The following is a 19,872-nucleotide window of genomic DNA, read 5'->3' as shown; positions in this document are numbered from 1 at the left end:
TGTATTCAAAAATACTTATTGTTTTCATGCAATTACTCATTTCACGTCCAAACAATCTCTAAAATACAGATATCACAAACTTTCTTCTGCATGCATTTCGCACGTTCTTCAAAACCAACATTCTGGTTAATTGAGGCTAGTTCAAAATGTAAAAGTTGTTATGAGTTCAAGTATCATAAAGAGCCCATCAAAAAACGTTTTGATAGATGTGTAAAGAGCCCCAAACGGAATATCAGGCTTGTTGGCCCAATAGGATCGTCTTCTTCGACGACTACGGACCCAAAAAGCCCACACTCCAAACAGAAAGAAAACTCGCTCTGGAACCGAGTCAAGAAACGAGATGGCCGAGTTTCCGTGTCAACCCGAGTCAACCAATCGCCGTCTTCAGTCGATTCTCGATCTGCTCTCATCGGCCGGTTACGCCGACGCCCACAAACCCGATATAACAGCTCCGGAAAAACTCGCCGGAGGGCTCGCTTGGTGCGTTGCGGCTCTCAACTCTCCCAATTCCCAAATTGACGTTGTCGTTTCCAGCGAAACCCTACCACACGAGGACAACAAGTACGCAACTCGTTTCTCTCTCTCTCTCTCTCTCTCTCTCTCTCTTCATCTTCTCTCTCCTAGTGCGTCGATGAGACGATCGTCGTTTCCAATGACTGCGTATGTCTGTGCAACGATGGTAGGAAGGAAATCGAAGAGGCTCTGAGGTCGTTGAAATGCCCGCACTCTCTTGAAGCCTCCCAAATTCGAAACCTTGATTGCGAGAGCATATTTCCTGTTGTGCAATGGCTTCTTGAACGTGTCCGAGACGGCAAAGATGAGGTTTTGCTCTGTTTCTTGCTTGTATAATCTCACTGTGATACTATATATTCAGCTCTGTTATTAACTCTGGATTTGTGTGTGTGTGTGTGCAGAATCAGAGGAAGGTCGGTGTTGTGAGCCAATTGCAGCAGCTGCGAGAGCGAATTTCCATGGAAGGTGCTGAGACTAAAGTGCAAAAGTTTGCATCACTTATGCAATCACTGAAGGTAGGGTTTTTTCTTCTCCTTTCTTCTTTATTCTGCGTCTGATTTGATATCAATTCCATGTTTTCTCCTCATAGTTGCAATGTACGTTGGTATATGTTAAGAATAATTAGAAATTTTGAATTGTTCTTGCGGAAATATAGAAAATAGGCCAATATGAAAAACTTAAGGAAGTATGTAGGTCAACTTTTAGTTATAGAAATTAATAGGCCATAACTTGTCAAGTTATGGTTCATAACCAGATAAGTTATGGACAAACTTGTCAAGTTATAGTTCATAGCCAGACAAGTTATGGACAAAAAACATAATTTATGGGCAATAACTTGTTAAGTTATGGTTCATAACCAGACAAGTTATGGACAAAAACAGTAATTTAGCCTATTTATTAACTTATATAAACTATTGGCCTATTAATTTTAATTCATCTCAAGTCTTGACCTATTTCCCTCTTTCTCAAAGAAGAAGATATTATATCAGTTCAAGGATTTGCCCACTGAGTCACTGAATATGTAGTTCATTGTCTTGGACCAAATGTGTTTGATGAAGAAGTGTTGATCTCTTAGAATTCCTTTTTTTTTTTGTTGTGAATGCGCACTCGAATCGAGTATTGTTGATGCTGTTCATTCGTCATATCGAATAGTGTTTGCCCACAAGCGTACAGTGTCAAGTTTTGACAGTATAGGGTGAGTTAGTATCGTCTCCGCAGAGATTGAGTGTTAAATTGCTGCTGAGTACCAAGATTATCATAACTCAATTTTATTTAAGCAACCGAATTCAATGAAATAAAAATAGAACTAGAACAAATAAAAATACAAAAACAAAATAAAATATAGAAACTTCTATGTACAAATGTATTAGGGACTTGACTTCACCTTATTATTTCTATGTTAATCCTATCAAACTATTGCTAGCCAATTCCACTCAATTCATTAATCAAGAGACATAATCTAACCTCGTTATCTCTCTTGAGCGTCAAACGAAATCATATGCATGAATACCCGAATAAATATTCCTTTCTAACCCGTCTACTCATACACTTATTAAGGGTTCGTTTGGTACGAGGGTTCAAACCAGTGTGATTCTAGTTTTGATTTTTGAACCAAAACCATGATTCATGATTTTTGGTCCAAATTATGGTTCTGAAACCAGAATCATGGGTTTGAACCACCTAAAATTAAGGGGGTGGGTGATTTTAGAATTACAAGTAATTCATGGTTTAAAACATCACATCAGGATTCAAACCTTGAATCAGAATTATCCAAACCAAACACTGATTCTGAGTGAGTCAAATCAGAACCACTTTTTACTTTTTTGTAAACAAACACTGGTTTGAACCCAGAATCATGTTTCCGGGTTCAGAATCCTTATACCAAACAGCCACTAAGTTTAACCCTTAAATTGAAAATCAAATGCCGTTCGCCTCCCGCCCTTACAACATCGAAATCCTAGTTGATAATCAAGGTCTTGATCACCTCCCGGTCTCATAATATCATACTCTCAACGAGATTACCTAAGTGTCAATCTCCTCCCGGACTCACAACAACCTAGATTATGTTTACCAATTCCGGACTATGAAATCAATCTCCCCCGAGCATCAAAATCACAATCTAAAATTATCTAACTCATTGGCCACATAAATTAGAAATATTAAGCATAGAGAAACATTAATAAATTAAGATAGAATTTAATTAGCAATTGACAAGATAATCAAACATGGTTCAAATAAAGCTACATCAAGCCTTAGAATATGAAATCTAGCTCAACATAGAGGAATGCATAACCAAAATCACAAATTTAAGAATAAAGACTAAAAAAACTACAATAAAAAGGGAGAAGGAAGAGAAAACTCTTATGGAGATGAGCTTCAAGTCTTCAAATCTTCAAGAATCTCTCCCAAGCATTCTTCAAGAATCTGCAACTCCAAGCTTCTCTCTTTAGAAATTTTTGTGCCTATCCTCCTCTCCAAGTTGGGAATTAGGGTTTCTCTTGCTTAAATATGCCAAAAATTGGAGACTAACTCCATCTAAACTTATCCAAGGGTCAAAAATGGCCAACCATAATGATCAAGGGCCAAAAAAACACCAAAAACCTCGTTTCAGCATAGGAGGGGCGCGCTCGTGCGCCTAGCCTATTGTGAGTGCGCTGCTGGCGCGCGCCAGCCCCTGCCCAGGGCTGCTCTTGGGCGTTTTTCGCCCCATTTCGTGCAGCTGTTTGTGTGGGTCCTTGCCCTCATCCGTGGCTCATCTAGATAGCTTCCAAAACTCAAATTTTTTTCTTGTTTTCACCTAATTTCTCATTTATTAATGATTCCTACAAAAACACACAAAAACACATCAAACTAACAAAAATGCTTGAAAACTCACAAATATTTGAACTCAAAGTTACTTGATTTGTCAGTAAATAACCTCCTCATCAAATACCCCCAAACTCAAACATTTACTTGTCCTCAAGCAAAATAGAAATGAAGGAGAACATGAACAAATTGATGAACTAGTTGATGTATTTCTCATAAACTGTACAACCTATTTATAGATTACAAAACAGTCTACCTAGGAGCTATTTATGATAACACAATATTTAGCACTAATTACAAATAAAGGCCTAATATACAAGAATTTCCAGCTTGCATTGACTCTGGAAATCATGGAACAAATTCCCTTAAAACTAGAGTCAACGAATCCTTAAAGATTCGTCAACACCCCTCGTCAAGCTGGTGAGTGGATGTTTTCCATTCCTAGTTTGTGGACGATGCTTTGAAATGCAGTGACAGATAGACCCTTGGTTAAGATGTCTGCCAGTTGTCTGTTTGTAGGAATGTAGGGAGTGCAAATTAGACCACTTTCTAGCTTTTCCTTGATGAAATGTCGGTCGATTTCCAAGTGCTTAGTTCGGTCATGCTGCACCGGATTATGAGCAATACTGATGGCAGACTTGTTATCACAGTATAGCTTGATTGTTCTTTCCCACTTGATCCCTAAATCACTTAGGACAATTTTAATCCAAAGTAACTCACATATACCTTGAGCCATTGCTCTGAATTCAGCCTCTGCACTTGATCTAGAGACTATAGTTTGCTTCTTGCTCCTCCAAGTTATCAGGTTTCCTCCTAGGAAAGTGCAGTAACCTGTGGTAGATCTTCTATCGATGATTGATCCTGCCCAATCTGTATCTGTGTATGCTTCTAAATCGAGTCTGTCATTTCTCTTGAATAAAATTCTTTTTCCTGGAGTGCCCTTCGAGTACTGCAAAGTCTTGTACGCAGCTTTCAGGTGAGCTTCTCGTGGAGCATGCATAAACTGATTTAGAATACTTACAACATAAGTAATGTCTGGCCTGGTATGTGACAAATAGATAAGTTTACCAATCAATCTTTGGTATCTTCCTCTGTCCACTTTTGGACTTTCAACGGCTTCTCCCAACTTGTGAGTGTAGTCAATGAGAACTTCAGATGGTCTGCATCCGAGCATGCCAGTTTCTTTGAGTAAATCCAGGATATATTTTTGCTGAGAGAGGAAAATGTTACAACCGAGCTTGGGAGGAATAGATACGAACGGATGTATGCTAGAGGAGCTCGAAACGTTTTCGGTTGGGGAAAGGAGGTGAGTGCGAGAGAAGGTTGCTAAGCTGGCCTAGACGGTTAGACTTCTAGGGAATAGTGCCTAGAGAGTAGGGACGTTACAAAGGAGTGAGGGGAGGAGATAGCCGTTTATCATCTTTTTAGAATAATTCTTACTATTGTATTGGCTGGCCAAGCTGAGCTCGTGGATTTCTAGTGACGATTAATCAAATGGATCCTTTGGTTGAGGTTCCTTCGGTAATCTAGCTGTGGTGTTGGTCTGTGTTGCTTGTGTGTGTGTGTAATTGTGCTACAGGTACCCAGTGATCCAACAATTTGGTATCAGAGCCTACGATCTGGGAGAGGAGAGAATGACATTTGGTATCTTCCTCTGTCCACTTTTGGACTTTCAACGGCTTCTCCCAACTTGTGAGTGTAGTCAATGAGAACTTCAGATGGTCTGCATCCGAGCATGCCAGTTTCTTTGAGTAAATCCAGGATATATTTTTGCTGAGAGAGGAAAATGTTACAACCGAGCTTGGGAGGAATAGATACGAACGGATGTATGCTAGAGGAGCTCGAAACGTTTTCGGTTGGGGAAAGGAGGTGAGTGCGAGAGAAGGTTGCTAAGCTGGCCTAGACGGTTAGACTTCTAGGGAATAGTGCCTAGAGAGTAGGGACGTTACAAAGGAGTGAGGGGAGGAGATAGCCGTTTATCATCTTTTTAGAATAATTCTTACTATTGTATTGGCTGGCCAAGCTGAGCTCGTGGATTTCTAGTGACGATTAATCAAATGGATCCTTTGGTTGAGGTTCCTTCGGTAATCTAGCTGTGGTGTTGGTCTGTGTTGCTTATGTGTGTGTGTAATTGTGCTGCAGGTACCCAGTGATCCAACAATTTGGTATCAGAGCCTACGATCTGGGAGAGGAGAGAATGACGAAGGGTGGAACTTGTGGTGATCGCGTGGAGGAATTAGAGAAGAAGTTGGATGAATTGACCGAGAAACTGACGGGGTTAGATCGATTAGAGGAGTGCCTCAAGGGCTTACCTCAGCTGGTGGCTAATCTTGTCAAGGAGAGTGTAGAGAACTTCAGTCGGGAACTGCCGGATTCCTTGCCCAAGGAACGGGGAAAGGAAGTAGTCGCCGCTCCTGCTGCAGGAACGGAGGAGGCCACCACGGGAGCAAGACAGAGCGAGCCGTGGGATCTGACGGCCACCGGTGTTCCTCCTGGCCGACGGCCGCACTATATGGTGCGAACGGATGGATTGCGACCACGAGGGGCAACACCTGAAGTAGAGCCACCACCGACTTGGGCAGGAGGCCGATATAACCATGAAAGAAGGCGCGGCCCCGAGCGCTGGGAAGGTGGTGGTGATCGACGACGGTTCGGAGAGGAAATTCCGCCGTGGGCTGGAGGCGAGCCCCCCAACCCGTTTCCTCCCCGACGGAGGACTGGAGGGAGTCCACCTCGTGTGGATGCCGCCCTTCGACGGCGAGGGGTGGCCGGTCTGGGAGAGATGGGCGGAGCGCTACTTTCGTGTCCACCTGATCCAGCCGGATGTTCGCGTGCAGGTGGTGGCTGATTTTCCCATCGGAAGGGCATGGGAATACTATGAGTGGGCCATGGAGGAAGAACCGGGCATGGATTGGGAAGAGCTGAAATTCTCCTTCGAGCAGCGTTTTGGGCCTAGGGAATTCAGGTCCATTCAGGAACAGCTGGTGGGCCTGCGACAGAGGGGCTCCGTGGCAGAATACGGGGAACAGTTCCAGGAGTTGTCGGCCCGTATTCGTGGAATGGACCGGGCTACAACCTTGGGAATTTTTCTGAATGGGCTGAATCAGGATTTGCAAGATGATGTCCGGATGTGGCAACCCAGGAGTGTACATGAGGCTATCCAATTGGGCCTCCAGCTGGAACACAAATTGAAGGCCCAAGGAAACCGTGGGAGGGGAGGCCACTTATCCCCATTCCAGGCTCCACTCCAAACGACAAACCGTTTGGGGGCCAATAGATGGGGGTCAGTTTCTATGAACAACCAGCGTCCCTCTTTCAGGATTACCTAGAAGCCTGTGGAAGGTGGTGGTCCGAGTGCGGCTCAGCTAGAACGGCAGCGGCGGAAGGACAACCAGGAGTGTTTCCGGTGTGGAGAGCCATGGTCCGGCGGCCACCGGTGCAAGACAGGAACCCTCAAACTCCTGGAGAACGCGGCAGAGGATGACGACGAACCAGAAGGAAAGGCGGCGCCACTAGAGGAGGGCCGTGCCACCACGGACTCGGAGGAGGAGGAAGGGTTGTTGCTTCTCCAACCGGACTTGAGGTTGCAGGCGTTGGCCGGGATCAATGGGGGAGAGACTCAAATTGTACGGCCGGTTACAACAGAAACAGGTAACCATCTTAATCGATAGTGGGGCAAATTCCTCGTTTATCAATTTGACCAAGGTTAAGGAGCTGGGGTTAACGGTAGTGGCAATTTCAGAATACACGGTCAAAGTTGGGGATGGTTATTGCGTGACTATAGATACCGTATGCCGAGGGGTGTGTTTGGAAGTGTCGGGTTTAGCGTTTGAGTTGGATTTATACCCCTTTGAGATACCGGGAATAGATGTGGTTTTGGGGGCTGGATGGCTTAAGACATTGGGAACCTTTAGGGCAAATTTTCGACATATGTGGTTAGAATTCGAGCTGGAGGGGAAGGTCCATCAGCTGGTTGGGGTGTCGGCCTTATCCCGGGAGCCCATCTCGATTACCGCTGTGGCCAAAATGGCCAAGTAGGGAGAAGAGTGTTATTTAGTACAGTGGCATAACACCCTTTCACCCACTACCCGGAAGGAGGGAGCAGCTACATCTTATATGGAGGAGTTGGAGAAGGAATATGAAACGGTGTTCTCGGGAAAACTGGGGCTGCCACCGTCCAGAACAGGGGATCACGCTATTGTTCTCCATCCGGGTGCTAAACCACCGAATATCAGGCCCTATCGGTACCCGCATGTGCAGAAGAATGAGATTGAGCGTTTGATTGCAGACATGACATTGGCCGGAATTATTAGACCCAGCCAGAGCCCTTATTCGAGTCCGGTGTTGTTGGTTCGCAAAAAGGACGGAAGTTGGCGTTTTTGTGTGGACTATCGGGAATTGAACAAGTTGACGGTGCCAGACAAGTTTCCAATTCCTATAATCGAGGAATTGTTAGACGAGTTACACAGAGCATCTTGCTTTTCGAAGCTTGATCTAAAGATCGGGTACCACCAAATACACATGAGGCGGGAGGATGTCGAAAAAACGGCATTTCGGACGCATGAGGGGCACTACGAATTCTTGGTTATGCCTTTTGGGCTTACTAACGCTTCGGCTACTTTCCAGGCAATGATGACGGAGTTGTTTAAACCATTGCTCAGGAAATTTGTTTTGGTATTCTTGGATGACATTCTAGTTTACAGCCACAGTTCAAAGGAGCATTTAGGCCATTTACGAATGGTGTTAGGGTTGTTGAAGGAAGGGGGTTTTGTGCTCAATTTAAAAAAGAGTTTGTTTTTCCAGGATACCGTGGAATACCTGGGGCACTACATTTCCCACGAGGGTGTGGCGGCAGATCCAGGAAAGATATGGGCCATGGTTGAGTGGCCCGTCCCAACCACAGTGAAAGGGGTGCGAGGCTTTCTGGGTTTGACGGGATACTACCGTCGTTTTGTGAAGAACTACAGCGCCATAGCACGGCCCTTGACTGAATTGTTAAAGAAGGGGGAGTTCACTTGGTCGGAGGAGGCGCAACGGGCATTTCAGGAACTTAAACGACGGATGACTGAGACCCCAATCCTTGCATTACCCGATTTCAAGGACACCTTTGAGGTGGAGACGGATGCCTCGGGAATAGGGATAGGGGCAGTCCTATTGCAACAAGGGTGACCGGTGGCCTACTACAGCAAGGGGTTGTCGTCTAGGACAATGGCCAAGTCGGTTTATGAGAGGGTACTTATGGCCCTGGTCCTGGCCATTCAGAAATGGAGAGCGTACCTACTGGGCAGGAGGTTTGTTGTTCGCACAGGTCAAAAATCTCTTCGTTTCCTTTTGGAGCAGCGAATTAGTACTCTGGCACAACAAAAGTGGCTGGTGAAGTTGATGGGGTTTGAGTTTGACATACACTATCGGGATGGGAAAGAGAACATAGTGGCCGATGCGTTGTCTCGTTGAGGTGGTTGGGCACAAGGAGGTGAACTCTTGGCTGTCTCGGGGCCCCAATTTTTAGACATGGCTTTGGTGGAGCGCTAGATAGCCGCTGACGCCAAACTTCGCACCCTCAAGGAGCAGTTGAGTCGCGGAGGGGCGCAAGAAAACCACTATGCCGTGGAGCGTGGGGTGTTGCTGCACCGGGGACGAATAGTCATTCCGGCGGGCTCCCGACTCAAACAACAGTTGTTGCAGGAGTTCCATTCTACTCCGACAGGGGGACACGCGGGGGCATTAAGGACATATAAGCCAATAAGCGCTAACGTGTATTGGCCAGGCATCGTTAGGGATGTGCAACGGTTTGTGGCTGAGTGCGGGGTTTGTCAACAGAATAAGGTGGAGTCAACGAGTCCAGCGGGGTTACTACAGCCGCTGCCCATTCCCGACGTAGTGTGGGAGGATATTTCGATGGACTTTATCGAGGCGCTGCCTAAGTCCAATGGGCATGAGGTCATTTTTGTGGTGGTGGACCGCTTAATCAAGTTTGCGCATTTCATCGCTCTCAAACGGCCGTTCATTGCGAAGTTGGTAGCGGAAGTGTTTTGTCGGGAGGTGGTGCGCCTTCACGGCATCCCTCGGAGTATAGTAAGCGATTGGGATAAGGTGTTCACTAGTCTGTTTTGGAGAGAGCTATTCCGCCTCCAACAGACAACCTTGCGCGTGAGTTCAGCATACCACCCTCAAACGGATGGACAGATAGAAGTTCTTAACCGTTGCTTGGAGGCATATCTGAGGTGCTTCACCAATGGCCAACCTAGGCATTGGAGCAGGTGGTTATGTTGGGCGGAATATTGGTACAATACCAATTTCCACGGGGCTACCCGCATGACGCCCTTCTAAGCTCTATATGGTCGGGTTTCCCCGACTTTGATACGCTATATAGGGGGCAAGATTGCGGTGGGCTCAGTGGATATGCAGCTTTCAGAACGGGATGAGCAGCTGAAACAGTTACGCTGCAACTTGGAGCGCGCTCAGGAACGAATGAAGTGCTATGCGGATCAGAAACGGGTGGAGCGGGAGTTTCAGGTGGGAGAGCTCGCTTGGCTGAAACTGCAACCTTATCGGCAGGGATCCGTGGCCAGGCGTCCCAGCAACAAGTTGGCCCCGAAATACCACGGTCCTTTTGAGGTGCTCGGCAGGGTAGGTCCTGTGGCGTACAAGCTTCGGCTGCCCGAAGGTTCCAGGGTGCATCCGGTTTTCCATGTGTCTATACTGAAAAAGGTGGTCGGCAGGCGTGCGGCTTCCCAGGAACCAGTGATTGTCGACTTCGCGACGGACATCTCTGACCCACTGTTTCCAGAGACCGTGTTACATGGGCGCCTGAGGAAGCAAGGAGGGCAGTCCCTTAAGGAAGTGCTGGTGAAGTGGCAGGGTCGAGATATTGAGAGCGCCACTTGAGAAAGTGTTGAAGAGTTGCAAGTCCGTTTCCCTACCTTCGACCTTGAGGACAAGGTCTCTTTTGAGGAGGGGAGTAATGTTACAACCGAGCCTAGGAGGAATAGATACGGACGGATGTATGCTAGAGGAGCTCGAAACGTTTTCGGTTGGGGAAAGGAGGTGAGTGCGAGAGAAGGTTGCTGAGCTGGCCTAGACGGTTAGACTTCTAGGGAATAGTGCCTAGAGAGTAGGGACGTTGCAAAGGAGTGAGGGGAGGAGATAGTCGTTTATCATCTTTTTAGAATAATTCTTACTATTGTATTGGCTGGCCGAGCTGAGCTCGTGAATTTCCAGTGACGATTAATCAAACGGATCTTTTGGTTGAGGTTCCTTCGGTAATCTAGCTGTGGTGTTGGTCTGTGTTGCTTGTGTGTGTGTAATTGTGCTGCAGGTACCCAGTGATCCAACAGAAAATTCTAAGCTTCGAGTGAGCGACTTCAATTCCTAGGAAATACTTGAGCTTTCCTAGGTCCTTTATTTCAAACTCCCTGGAGAGATGAGTCTTCAACTTCCCAATTTCTTCTGTGTCGTCACCTGTCACAATTATGTCATCAATGTTCACAATTAGAGCAGTGACCTTCCCAGCTGTTGATCTTTTGACAAAGAGAGTGTGATCTCCTTGACATTGTTTGTACTTAATTCTCTCCATGGCCTTTGCAAACCTTCCAAACCATGCTCTTGGGGACTGCTTTAAACCATATAGAGCCTTTTTCAACCTGCAAACATGGTTAGTCCCAAAGTTTTGGTTGAATCCAGGTGGAGCCTCCATGTAGGCTTCCTCCTCTAGATCTCCATGCAAAAAAGCATTCTTTACATCAAATTGCTACAGAGTCCAGTTTAGATTAGCTGCCAGTGATAATAAGATCCGAATGGTGTTCATTTTGGCTACAGGGGCAAATATTTCTATGTAATCTATCCCATATATTTGAGTGTAACCTTTGGCAACAAGCCTGGCCTTATATCTCTCAAGAGTCCCATCTGCATTATATTTCACTGTGAATACCCACTTACACCCAATCACCTTTTTTCCTTTAGGCAACTCCACAATCTCCCAAGTATTGTTTTTCTCAAGTGCTCTCATTTCCTCAATCATGACTTTTTTTCCACTCCCCATTCCCAAGTGCTTCTTGAACAGTTTTTGGAATTTCAATTGTGTTTAATTTGGTGAGAAAGGTTCTATGGGACGAGGAGAGATGGTCGTATGAAATGAAGTTGGCTATGGGATGTCGGGTACATTTCCGTGTTCCTTTTCTTAAAGCAATTGGAATATACAGATCATGAAACTGAGGCAGTAAAGAAGAGTTGGATTCATTACCTGGATTTGATTCAGATGATTGGTTGTGCATGGGTTCAAGAACTGGTTTTCTTCTTGAGTACACTTGCAGTGGAACGGTGGACTGAGGACGAGTTTCACAAGGCTCACCGGTAGGACTTGACTGGTTTAGGAAAGACTCGAGAACAGGACTATTTTGTCGGGCAGGACTGGACAAGGTTGTTTCTTCTTGACCTAATGGACTTGCTGGATGTTCATGATCGGAATTCAACGGAATTATTGTAAGAACTGAACTTGATAGATCAAATTGAAGGAAATCAAGGTTATCTTCGGTTCTCATTTCTCTCGGAAGGCAACTTGGATCATAAAACTTTTGGTTTTCAGCAAAAGTGACATCTTTAGAGACAAAAAATTTCCTTGAGGCCGGATGATAACATTTATATCCCTTTTGTGTTGATAAGTATCCTAGAAAGATGCACTTGAAAGCTCTTGGATCAAGTTTGCTCTCTTGCTTTTTCTCCGAGATATGGACATAGGTTGTGCAACCAAAGGTTTTTAATGGAAGTTGGGTTCTCTTAACATCTGGAAAGTGAGTGGAGAGAATATCAATAGGTGACTTGTTTCCTAACACCCTATTGGGCAAGCGATTAATCAAATATGTGGCTGTTAGGACTGCTTCTCCCTAATAGAATTTAGGCACATTTTTTTCAAACAACAAAGCACGGGTGATATCAAGGAGATGTCGATTTTTTCTTTCTGCAATCCCATTTTGTTGGGGAGTATCAACACAAGAGGACTCATGGATTATACCTTTTTCTTGGTGAAATGGTGACATGACTTGATTGAAATATTCTCGTGCATTGTCAGACTGAATATGTTTAATACAAACACCAAATTGAGTGGAAGCCATTTTATGAAACATAGGAAAAATTATACTCACATCAGACATGTTTTTCATAAAAAATAACCTAGTCGTCCTTGAAAAATCATCTATGATTGAAACAAACCATCGAGCCCCATTAATATTTGAAATTCTAGAGGGTCCCCACACATCAGTATGAACTAAAGAGAAAGGTTGATATGTTATTGAACTGCTTAAAGGATATGAAACTCTATGGTGTTTAGCCATTTGACACACCTCACAATTGAAATCTTTAACATCAATCTTATGAAATAACAAGGGAAAGATAGTCTTTAATAAAGGAAAAGATGGATGACCCATTCTAACATGATGTAGCCAAATTTGAGCCCTTTTAGCATACTGGGTTCCTGACAAATATGATTGCGAAATGCAATTGATTTCACCATTACCACCACCAGTGTCCAAGTAGTAAAGCCCTTCTTGTTCCTTAGCATGTCCAATCATCTTCCCCGTATCCTAGTCCTGAATTTCACAATACGTAGGATAAAAAATCACTTTACAATTTAGATCATATGTGAGTTTTTTAATTGATAATAAATTGACTAACAACTTGGGAACGTGAAGAACGGATTTTAGAGAAAGAAAAGATATGAGATTTATGGTTCCTTTTCCAGCAACAGTGGCAAAGGTTCCATCGGCAACTTTTATTTTTTGGCTGCTAGAACACGGTGTATAAGATGAAAAATATAGAAAGAATGTGTCATATGGTCGGTGGCTCCTAAGTCAATTATCCAAATTCCAAAAAAATTGTTCTTCGAAGTACTCAAGGAATGAGTTGAGGAAAACTTACCTGATTGGGCCATGGAAATGAACCCGCTGGTTTTTCAATTGCAGTGAGAAAGCTTCGTAGTTTTTCAACTTCCTCCTTATTCAGCCCATTCACTTCGGCAGTAGTAGTGTCTTCTTCAGTACTAGCGATGTTGGCAGCTTGATTGCGCACTACATACTGCTGTTGCGGGTTGTTTCTCCTCTGAAGTTTCCAACAAATGTCTTTGGTATGACCTGTTTTCTTGCAGTTGTTACAAAACAGATTTTCTCTACTGTTGTTCAAAGGTTTGATCTCTCTACCGCTGTTCCATGGTCTGGTCGTGTTATTCGGGGTCCTTGGAGTCTCGTGTTTCACTAAATCTCCATTGGTTGTTGCTGAAGTCGTGGCAATCAACGTTGCTCCTTCATTCAGTGGGGTTTCAAGCATGATTCCCCTCCTTCCTTCTTCACTTCGAATGGTGGAAAAGATTTCACTCAGGCTTGGAAGAGACTCTTTCCTGAGTATTTGGACACGTACTTGGTCGAATTCGACATTCAGCCCCGCTAGGAACTCATAGACTCTTTCTCCTTCAGCAAATCTTAACATCATGGATGTGTCTTCACTGCACTTCATCTTAATATTTTGACAGTAATCGAGTTCTAACCAAAGACCTTTCATTTTATTATAGTTATCGGTGACCGAGTACCTTGTTTGGTTGAGTGAATTTTTGTTTTGATTTCAAAAATAAGGGCTACATCACGAACCTTTGAAGAAGTTTGCTTCACCGTGTCCCATATGTCCTTTGCAGTTGTAAGAAACATGCACGTCCCACTGATTTCAGGCACCATTGAGTTCCAAAGCCACGACATGATCGAAGAATCTTCTATGTCCCAAGCAACAAATTTTAGATCACTCTCTTTTGGAATCGGACCTGTCAAATGACTCAGTTTTCCCTTACCCTTTAGAAAAGTCCTCACGAGTTGCGGCCATACAAGATAATTACGGCCATTAAACCTAAACGAGGGTTGTAAATTCTGATATTCACCAGAGGATTGTTAAGAGGAGGTACTGGGAGTGCTAGTGTTGGAAGTTTGTTTTGTGCTGGAATTTTGAGACATTTTTTCTGATCAGAAAAAAGGAAGGCTGGGACGGGAAGAAAAAACAGGTATTGAAGGGTGTTTTTCAGCGGAAACAAAGGGGGCGGAAAGAATAACCCTATTGCTCTGATACCATGAACAAATTGATGAACTGATTGATGTATTTCTCATAAACTGTACAACCTATTTATAGATTACAAAACAGTCTACCTAGGAGCTATTTTTGGTAACACAATATTCAGCACTGATTACAAATAAAGGCCTAATATACAAGAATTTCCAGCTTGCATTGACTTTGGAAATCAGGGAACACATTCCCTTAAAACCAGAGTCAACGAATCCTTGAAGATTCGTCAACAGAACACAATGTAAACCAACAATAACTTCAAAACTAAAGTGTGAGTTTTGATCCATTCGATAGCTTGACATATATCTCAAAGGCCACGCAATGCTTCAAAGTTCAAAAGAATTGCAAACACTGTGATTTTCTAAAATTTCAATATCAAGCACCAATTTCACTCTATTCAAGACTCTCAGAATGTATGTGCCGAACCAATCTCACTCAGTCAATTTAACCCCGGATAGACCTAAGTGCTTCGATTGACGATAAAGGATCTCTAGATCATGCAATTAAGAACTACCATAGGCCCATTTTTCGTGTCGCTCTCCATTAACGTTGGCTAGAGTGTCATCGAAGATCAAAAAGTCTTTTAAAGTTTGTAATGTGAGGCTAGGGTGAAAGAAAGGCAGATGAAATGGAAAATTTTAGGCTTAAATCACCCTAGGCATGAAGTGCACCCATGGATCTTGCATAAATGATTGGAAACTCACACATTAACTCCCACTTTGCGCTCAATTCTCTATTACTCATCATTCCCACAAAACTTTATTTATAAAAGCCACAAAAACACACAAACAAGAAATTCATAAGAATATTTTCTTTTTGTGCTTTTCTTTCTTTTTCTCTTTTTTTTTCTTTTTTTTAAATTTAAAGAGAAAATAAAATGATAAAGAAAAACATATAAGAAATAAACGTAGAAAGAACAATAACAAACACTAAACAATTACACCCAAACCACAAATAAAATTCTCAACACTTTCATGCTTGGTCTCAACAATTATATCTTTAAATTCATGCAATGATGCAAATATGCCCATAAATGATAGGTTAAGTGAAGGGAATCCATAAAATGATTAGGTTAGTTTGTGGGTAATGATAGAAAAAGGGTCACATAGGCTCAATAGGGGAGACTAGCTGTGAAATTTCCATGGGTTAGCTATTTAAGGTTCAAACAATCCAAAAAAATGCCTAAATCATTTCTCCAACAACACCTAAACCTAGAATTTCGCTTCGAGCTTCACTCAAATGGGTTTTAGAGTTCATGAGATATCAACGTCCATCTAATGCACACAAGTGTTCTCCAAAGGCTCAAAATCTCAAGTGATCGCGGTCAAAGTGCTAAAAAGTAGAGAATAAAAAACAATGCTCAATCAATGCGAGTCAAGCACACAAAAACTCATTAAATTACATTTCCAAAGACTTAAGAAAACACATTGTGGCACATATTATCATCATCGAATTATATATCTCATTTCAACAAAACTCACAACTTATTCAAATGAACTAAAAGAAACACAAATAAAAGCGTGGCAAAAAAAACACAACTCATAGGAAGAAAAGTCATGATAACCAACACAAAAGCAAAGTCAAAACCCAACATAATCAACCAACAAGTGTTCCAACCCCCAAACTTCAAGAGAAACATTGTCCTCAATGTTTAAGTAGCCAATTTAAGCACAAGAGAACAAGAACACGTACCGAGGAGGCGAGACAATCTCGCCTCCTATTGTGGTCGATGAAGATGGTGCTCCGGGCAATGGTGGCATATACTCGGGGTGCCATGGTGCTTTCCTTCATAAGTTGCATCTTGAGGCTCATTTATTCCAATGCCATGGAAGCTCGTCAAAGAGTGGCTTCCGCCCATAGTACGTGTCGTACAACACAACAGTTGGGTCTTGATCCTTGACGCCCTTAAACTTAGCGAGATATAGAATTAATTGGCTTGTCCGCTCAACTTGACTCGGCTCCGGCTCATGAGCTCGGTGGGCTTGAATCATCATCATCGAACAAACCGAAGTTCCTCCTACGTATACTCGGTTCCTCATGGTGGCTTTCATACATGTTAGTGGCTTGTGCGTCCCTCATTGCCACTGTCCTTGTCGTGGCTTCAATTGAGTCATTTGAGGATTCCTTCATTCTTGAAAACTCCGCTTGAAGTCGGGTAAGCTCAACTTATAGGTTACGAAGGGTCTCCATCTTCTCCAACTTCTCTTCACAAAGCCTCATTTCCTCCACAAATTGGGCAAGAATCTCTTGAAGGTCTAGAGAAGACTCCGCTTGTTGAGGTTGGGTGTCATACCATGGCTCCGAAATGTTAGAACTCTCCTCCCAACCTTGGTTGTTCGGAGAATAATTCCAACACCAATTGTCATAGTCGGCCACGTCTTCCAAAAAAATAATAGGCTTCATCCGCTGATAGTTGGTAAAGAGAGGTAGTACCATTTCCTCCTTCCATCTAAGTTCGTGTTGCAGCGCTTAACCATTGAGGAAGTTTTGTAGTTAACCCTCTTTCGAGAAACCATAATCGGGGAATTCAATTAGCAATTCCTTGTATCTCGCCCAAGCACTATAAAATGGCTCCGAGTCTCTTTGAGCAAAAATTAAGAGGATTTGTCGACCAAACATCTCCAAATACCTCGCAAAACAAACAAACACTTAAAAGGAAAAATTAAAACGAAGAAAACATAATAAAAACTACATAAACAATCTAATTAAAAACAAAGAAAAGTAAAGAAGCCAAATAAAAATCAATAAAAAAAAGTAAAAGAAACGCCTAAATTCAAATCAAGCTATTTACTCACAATATTAGCAACAATCTAAAACGCCAATTCCCTGGCAACGGCACTAAAAACTTGTTCACCTGCAAGCGTACGGTGTCAAGTTTTGATAGTATATGGTGAGTGAGTGTCGTCTCCATAGGGATTGGGTGTTAAATTGCCGCTAAGTACCGACTTTATCTAAGCAACCGAACTCAATGAAATAAAAATAGAACTAGAACAAATATAAATACAAAAATAAAATAAAATATGGAAACTTCTATGCACAAATGTACTAGGGACTTGACTTCACCTTATCATTTCTATGTTCATCCTATCAAACTATTGCTAGCCAATTCTACTCAATTTATTAATCAAGGGACCTAATCAAACCTCATTACCTCTCTCGAGCGTCAAACGAAGTCATATGCATGAATACCCGAATCAATATTCCTGTCTAACCCATTTTCTCATATACTCATTAAGTTTAACCCTTAAATTAGAAATCAAATGCCGTTCGCCTCTCGGTCTCACAACAATCGAAATCCTAGTTGATAATCAAGGTCTTGATCACCTCCCGGTCTCACAATATTCTGGACTCTCAACGAGATTATCAAAGTGTCAATCTCCTCCCGGACTCACAACAACCTAGACTATATTTCCCAATTCCGGACTATGAAATTAATCTCTCCCGAGCATCAAAATCACAATCTAAAATTATCTAACTCATTGGCCACATGAATTAAAAACATTAAACATAGAGAAACATAAATAAATTAAGATGGAATTAACTAACAATTGACAAGATAATCAAACATGGTTCAATTAAAGGTACATCAAGCCTTAGAATATGAAGTCTAGCTCAACATAGAGGAATCCATAACCAAAATCACAAATTTAAGAACAAAAACTAAAAAAAAACTACAATAAAAAGGGAGAAGTAAGAGAAAACTCTTGTGGAGATGAGCTTCAAGTCTTCAAATCTTCAAGAATCTCTCCCAAGCATTCTTCGAGAATCTCCAACTCCAAGTTTCTCTCTTTAGGAATTTTTGTGCCTCACCTCCTCTCCAAATTGGGAACTAGGGTTTCTCTTGCTTAAGTATGCCCAAAATTGGAGAATAACTTCATCTAAACTTATCCAAGGGTCAAAAATGGCCAACCATAATGATCAAGGGCCAAAAAAAACCCAAAAACCTCGTTTCAGCATAAGAGGGAACATGGCACGGGCGCGCTGCTGGCACGCGTGGGCGCGCTGCAGCCCCTGCCCAAGGCTGCTATTGGGCGTTTTTCACCCCGTTTTGCGCGGCTGTTGCGCGGGTCCTTGCCCTCGTTCGTGGCTCATCCCGATAGCTTCCAAAACTCCAATTTTTTCCTTGTTTTCAACTAATTTCCCATTTATTAATGTTTCCTACAAAAACACATCAAACTAATATAAATCCTTGAAAACTCACAAATATTTGAACTCAACGGTACTTGATTTGTCAGTAAATAACCTCCTCATCAAATAGCCATTTACCATTCCTAATTCAATTATTGAGAGTGAAAATAATAAAAACACTTGAATGCTACATTATCAATTGAAGCAAGAGAGTGGTCTGTGGACGAGTTCAACCGTTGGATGGTTTTTTTGCAGGACATGGAAAAGAAAGAATCAGAGTTCCTATCTTATTCCGGTGCAAAACGTTATCAGTTGGAAGCTGAAGTTATTTATTTGAAGGAGAAAATAGCAGGTGGTTGTGATAGCAAGAGTCTGTCAGATGGATTAGATCGCTCGTTAAGTGAATCAGCGGAAGAATTAAATTCAGCTAGGAAGGTGATTCTTACAGTTCTTGAAGATTATAGTGGCATAGCTTATGATTGCTACTCTTTACTATTAGTACAGGGACCATGATAAGTTTCGATGTTAAAAAATAAAGCATGTGATATTTGAATCCGAATAATATCATTTTTGTGTCTTCCAAATTTAAAATGATGTATGCTTCTGACAGGAACTTGCTGCGACACTAAGGGCGATACTGGCAGTAAAACGCCAGCTTGATGATGTGCCATCCCAATCAGAACTTATCCAGTATGTTAATATTTGTCCCTCTCTCTCTATTTTCATTTCGTAATCTTTCAAAATTATGAATTGGCCTGTCTCTCCGCAGATATGAACGGAGGTTATCGGACCTATATGGTCATATTCAGGGAAAACATCAACAAACTCAGAAGCACTACGATACCTACAATGCGCTCTTGGAGATAAAGGAATTGATGCTAAAGGAAACATCCTTGTTGAATTCGATAAGTTCACAGGTATGGATAAATCTTCCTTTGTAGTTCCGTTTTGAACTAATCGTCACAGGTGTTAAATTTTTAAGGATTTTTTTATTTTTATTTTTTATGTTTTTTTTTCAATTTTCCTCTTCTTCCTCATCCTTTGACTTAGTTTGGTAGTGCTATAGATTTTAGAAAAATTACGTTTAGTTGTGTTGAAGGAAGAAGCAGCTGTTACAAAAAGCAGCTGAGTGTTTAATAAACTATAATTATAGCAGCTGTGCTGGTTACAAAAAGCAGTTAAGTGTTTAGTAAACTATAATTATAACAGTTGTGCTGGTTCCAAAATCAGTGTAATAGCGTTTGGTAAATTATGAAGTTTAATTATTGTGAACAGTTAAAAATTACAACTATATTATATCATACTATAATATAATAAATATAATTACAATAT

The 19,872-nt window shown here is 42.3% G+C and overlaps 1 protein-coding gene across 1 annotated transcript in view; it reads left to right on the top strand.

The window, feature by feature from the left end:
- The first annotated feature begins 224 nt into the window (after window positions 1–224).
- Window positions 225–19,872, top strand: part of LOC21386092 (coiled-coil domain-containing protein 93) — a 23,297-nt gene continuing 3,649 nt past the window's right edge. The window contains exons 1-6 of the mRNA XM_010113779.2: window positions 225–561; window positions 684–822; window positions 915–1,028; window positions 18,796–18,975; window positions 19,151–19,230; window positions 19,310–19,457. Of these exons, the coding sequence (XP_010112081.1) occupies window positions 341–561; window positions 684–822; window positions 915–1,028; window positions 18,796–18,975; window positions 19,151–19,230; window positions 19,310–19,457 (882 nt within the window). The 5' untranslated portion in view covers window positions 225–340. The remainder of the gene's footprint in view (window positions 562–683; window positions 823–914; window positions 1,029–18,795; window positions 18,976–19,150; window positions 19,231–19,309; window positions 19,458–19,872) is intronic.

The sequence above is a fragment of the Morus notabilis genome, unplaced genomic scaffold, assembly GCF_000414095.1.
Source record: "Morus notabilis unplaced genomic scaffold, ASM41409v2 Scaffold1616, whole genome shotgun sequence".
NCBI lineage: Eukaryota > Viridiplantae > Streptophyta > Magnoliopsida > Rosales > Moraceae > Morus > Morus notabilis.
The sequence above is the reverse complement of the archived record's forward strand: the minus strand, read 5'-3'. Positions and strand labels throughout refer to the sequence as shown.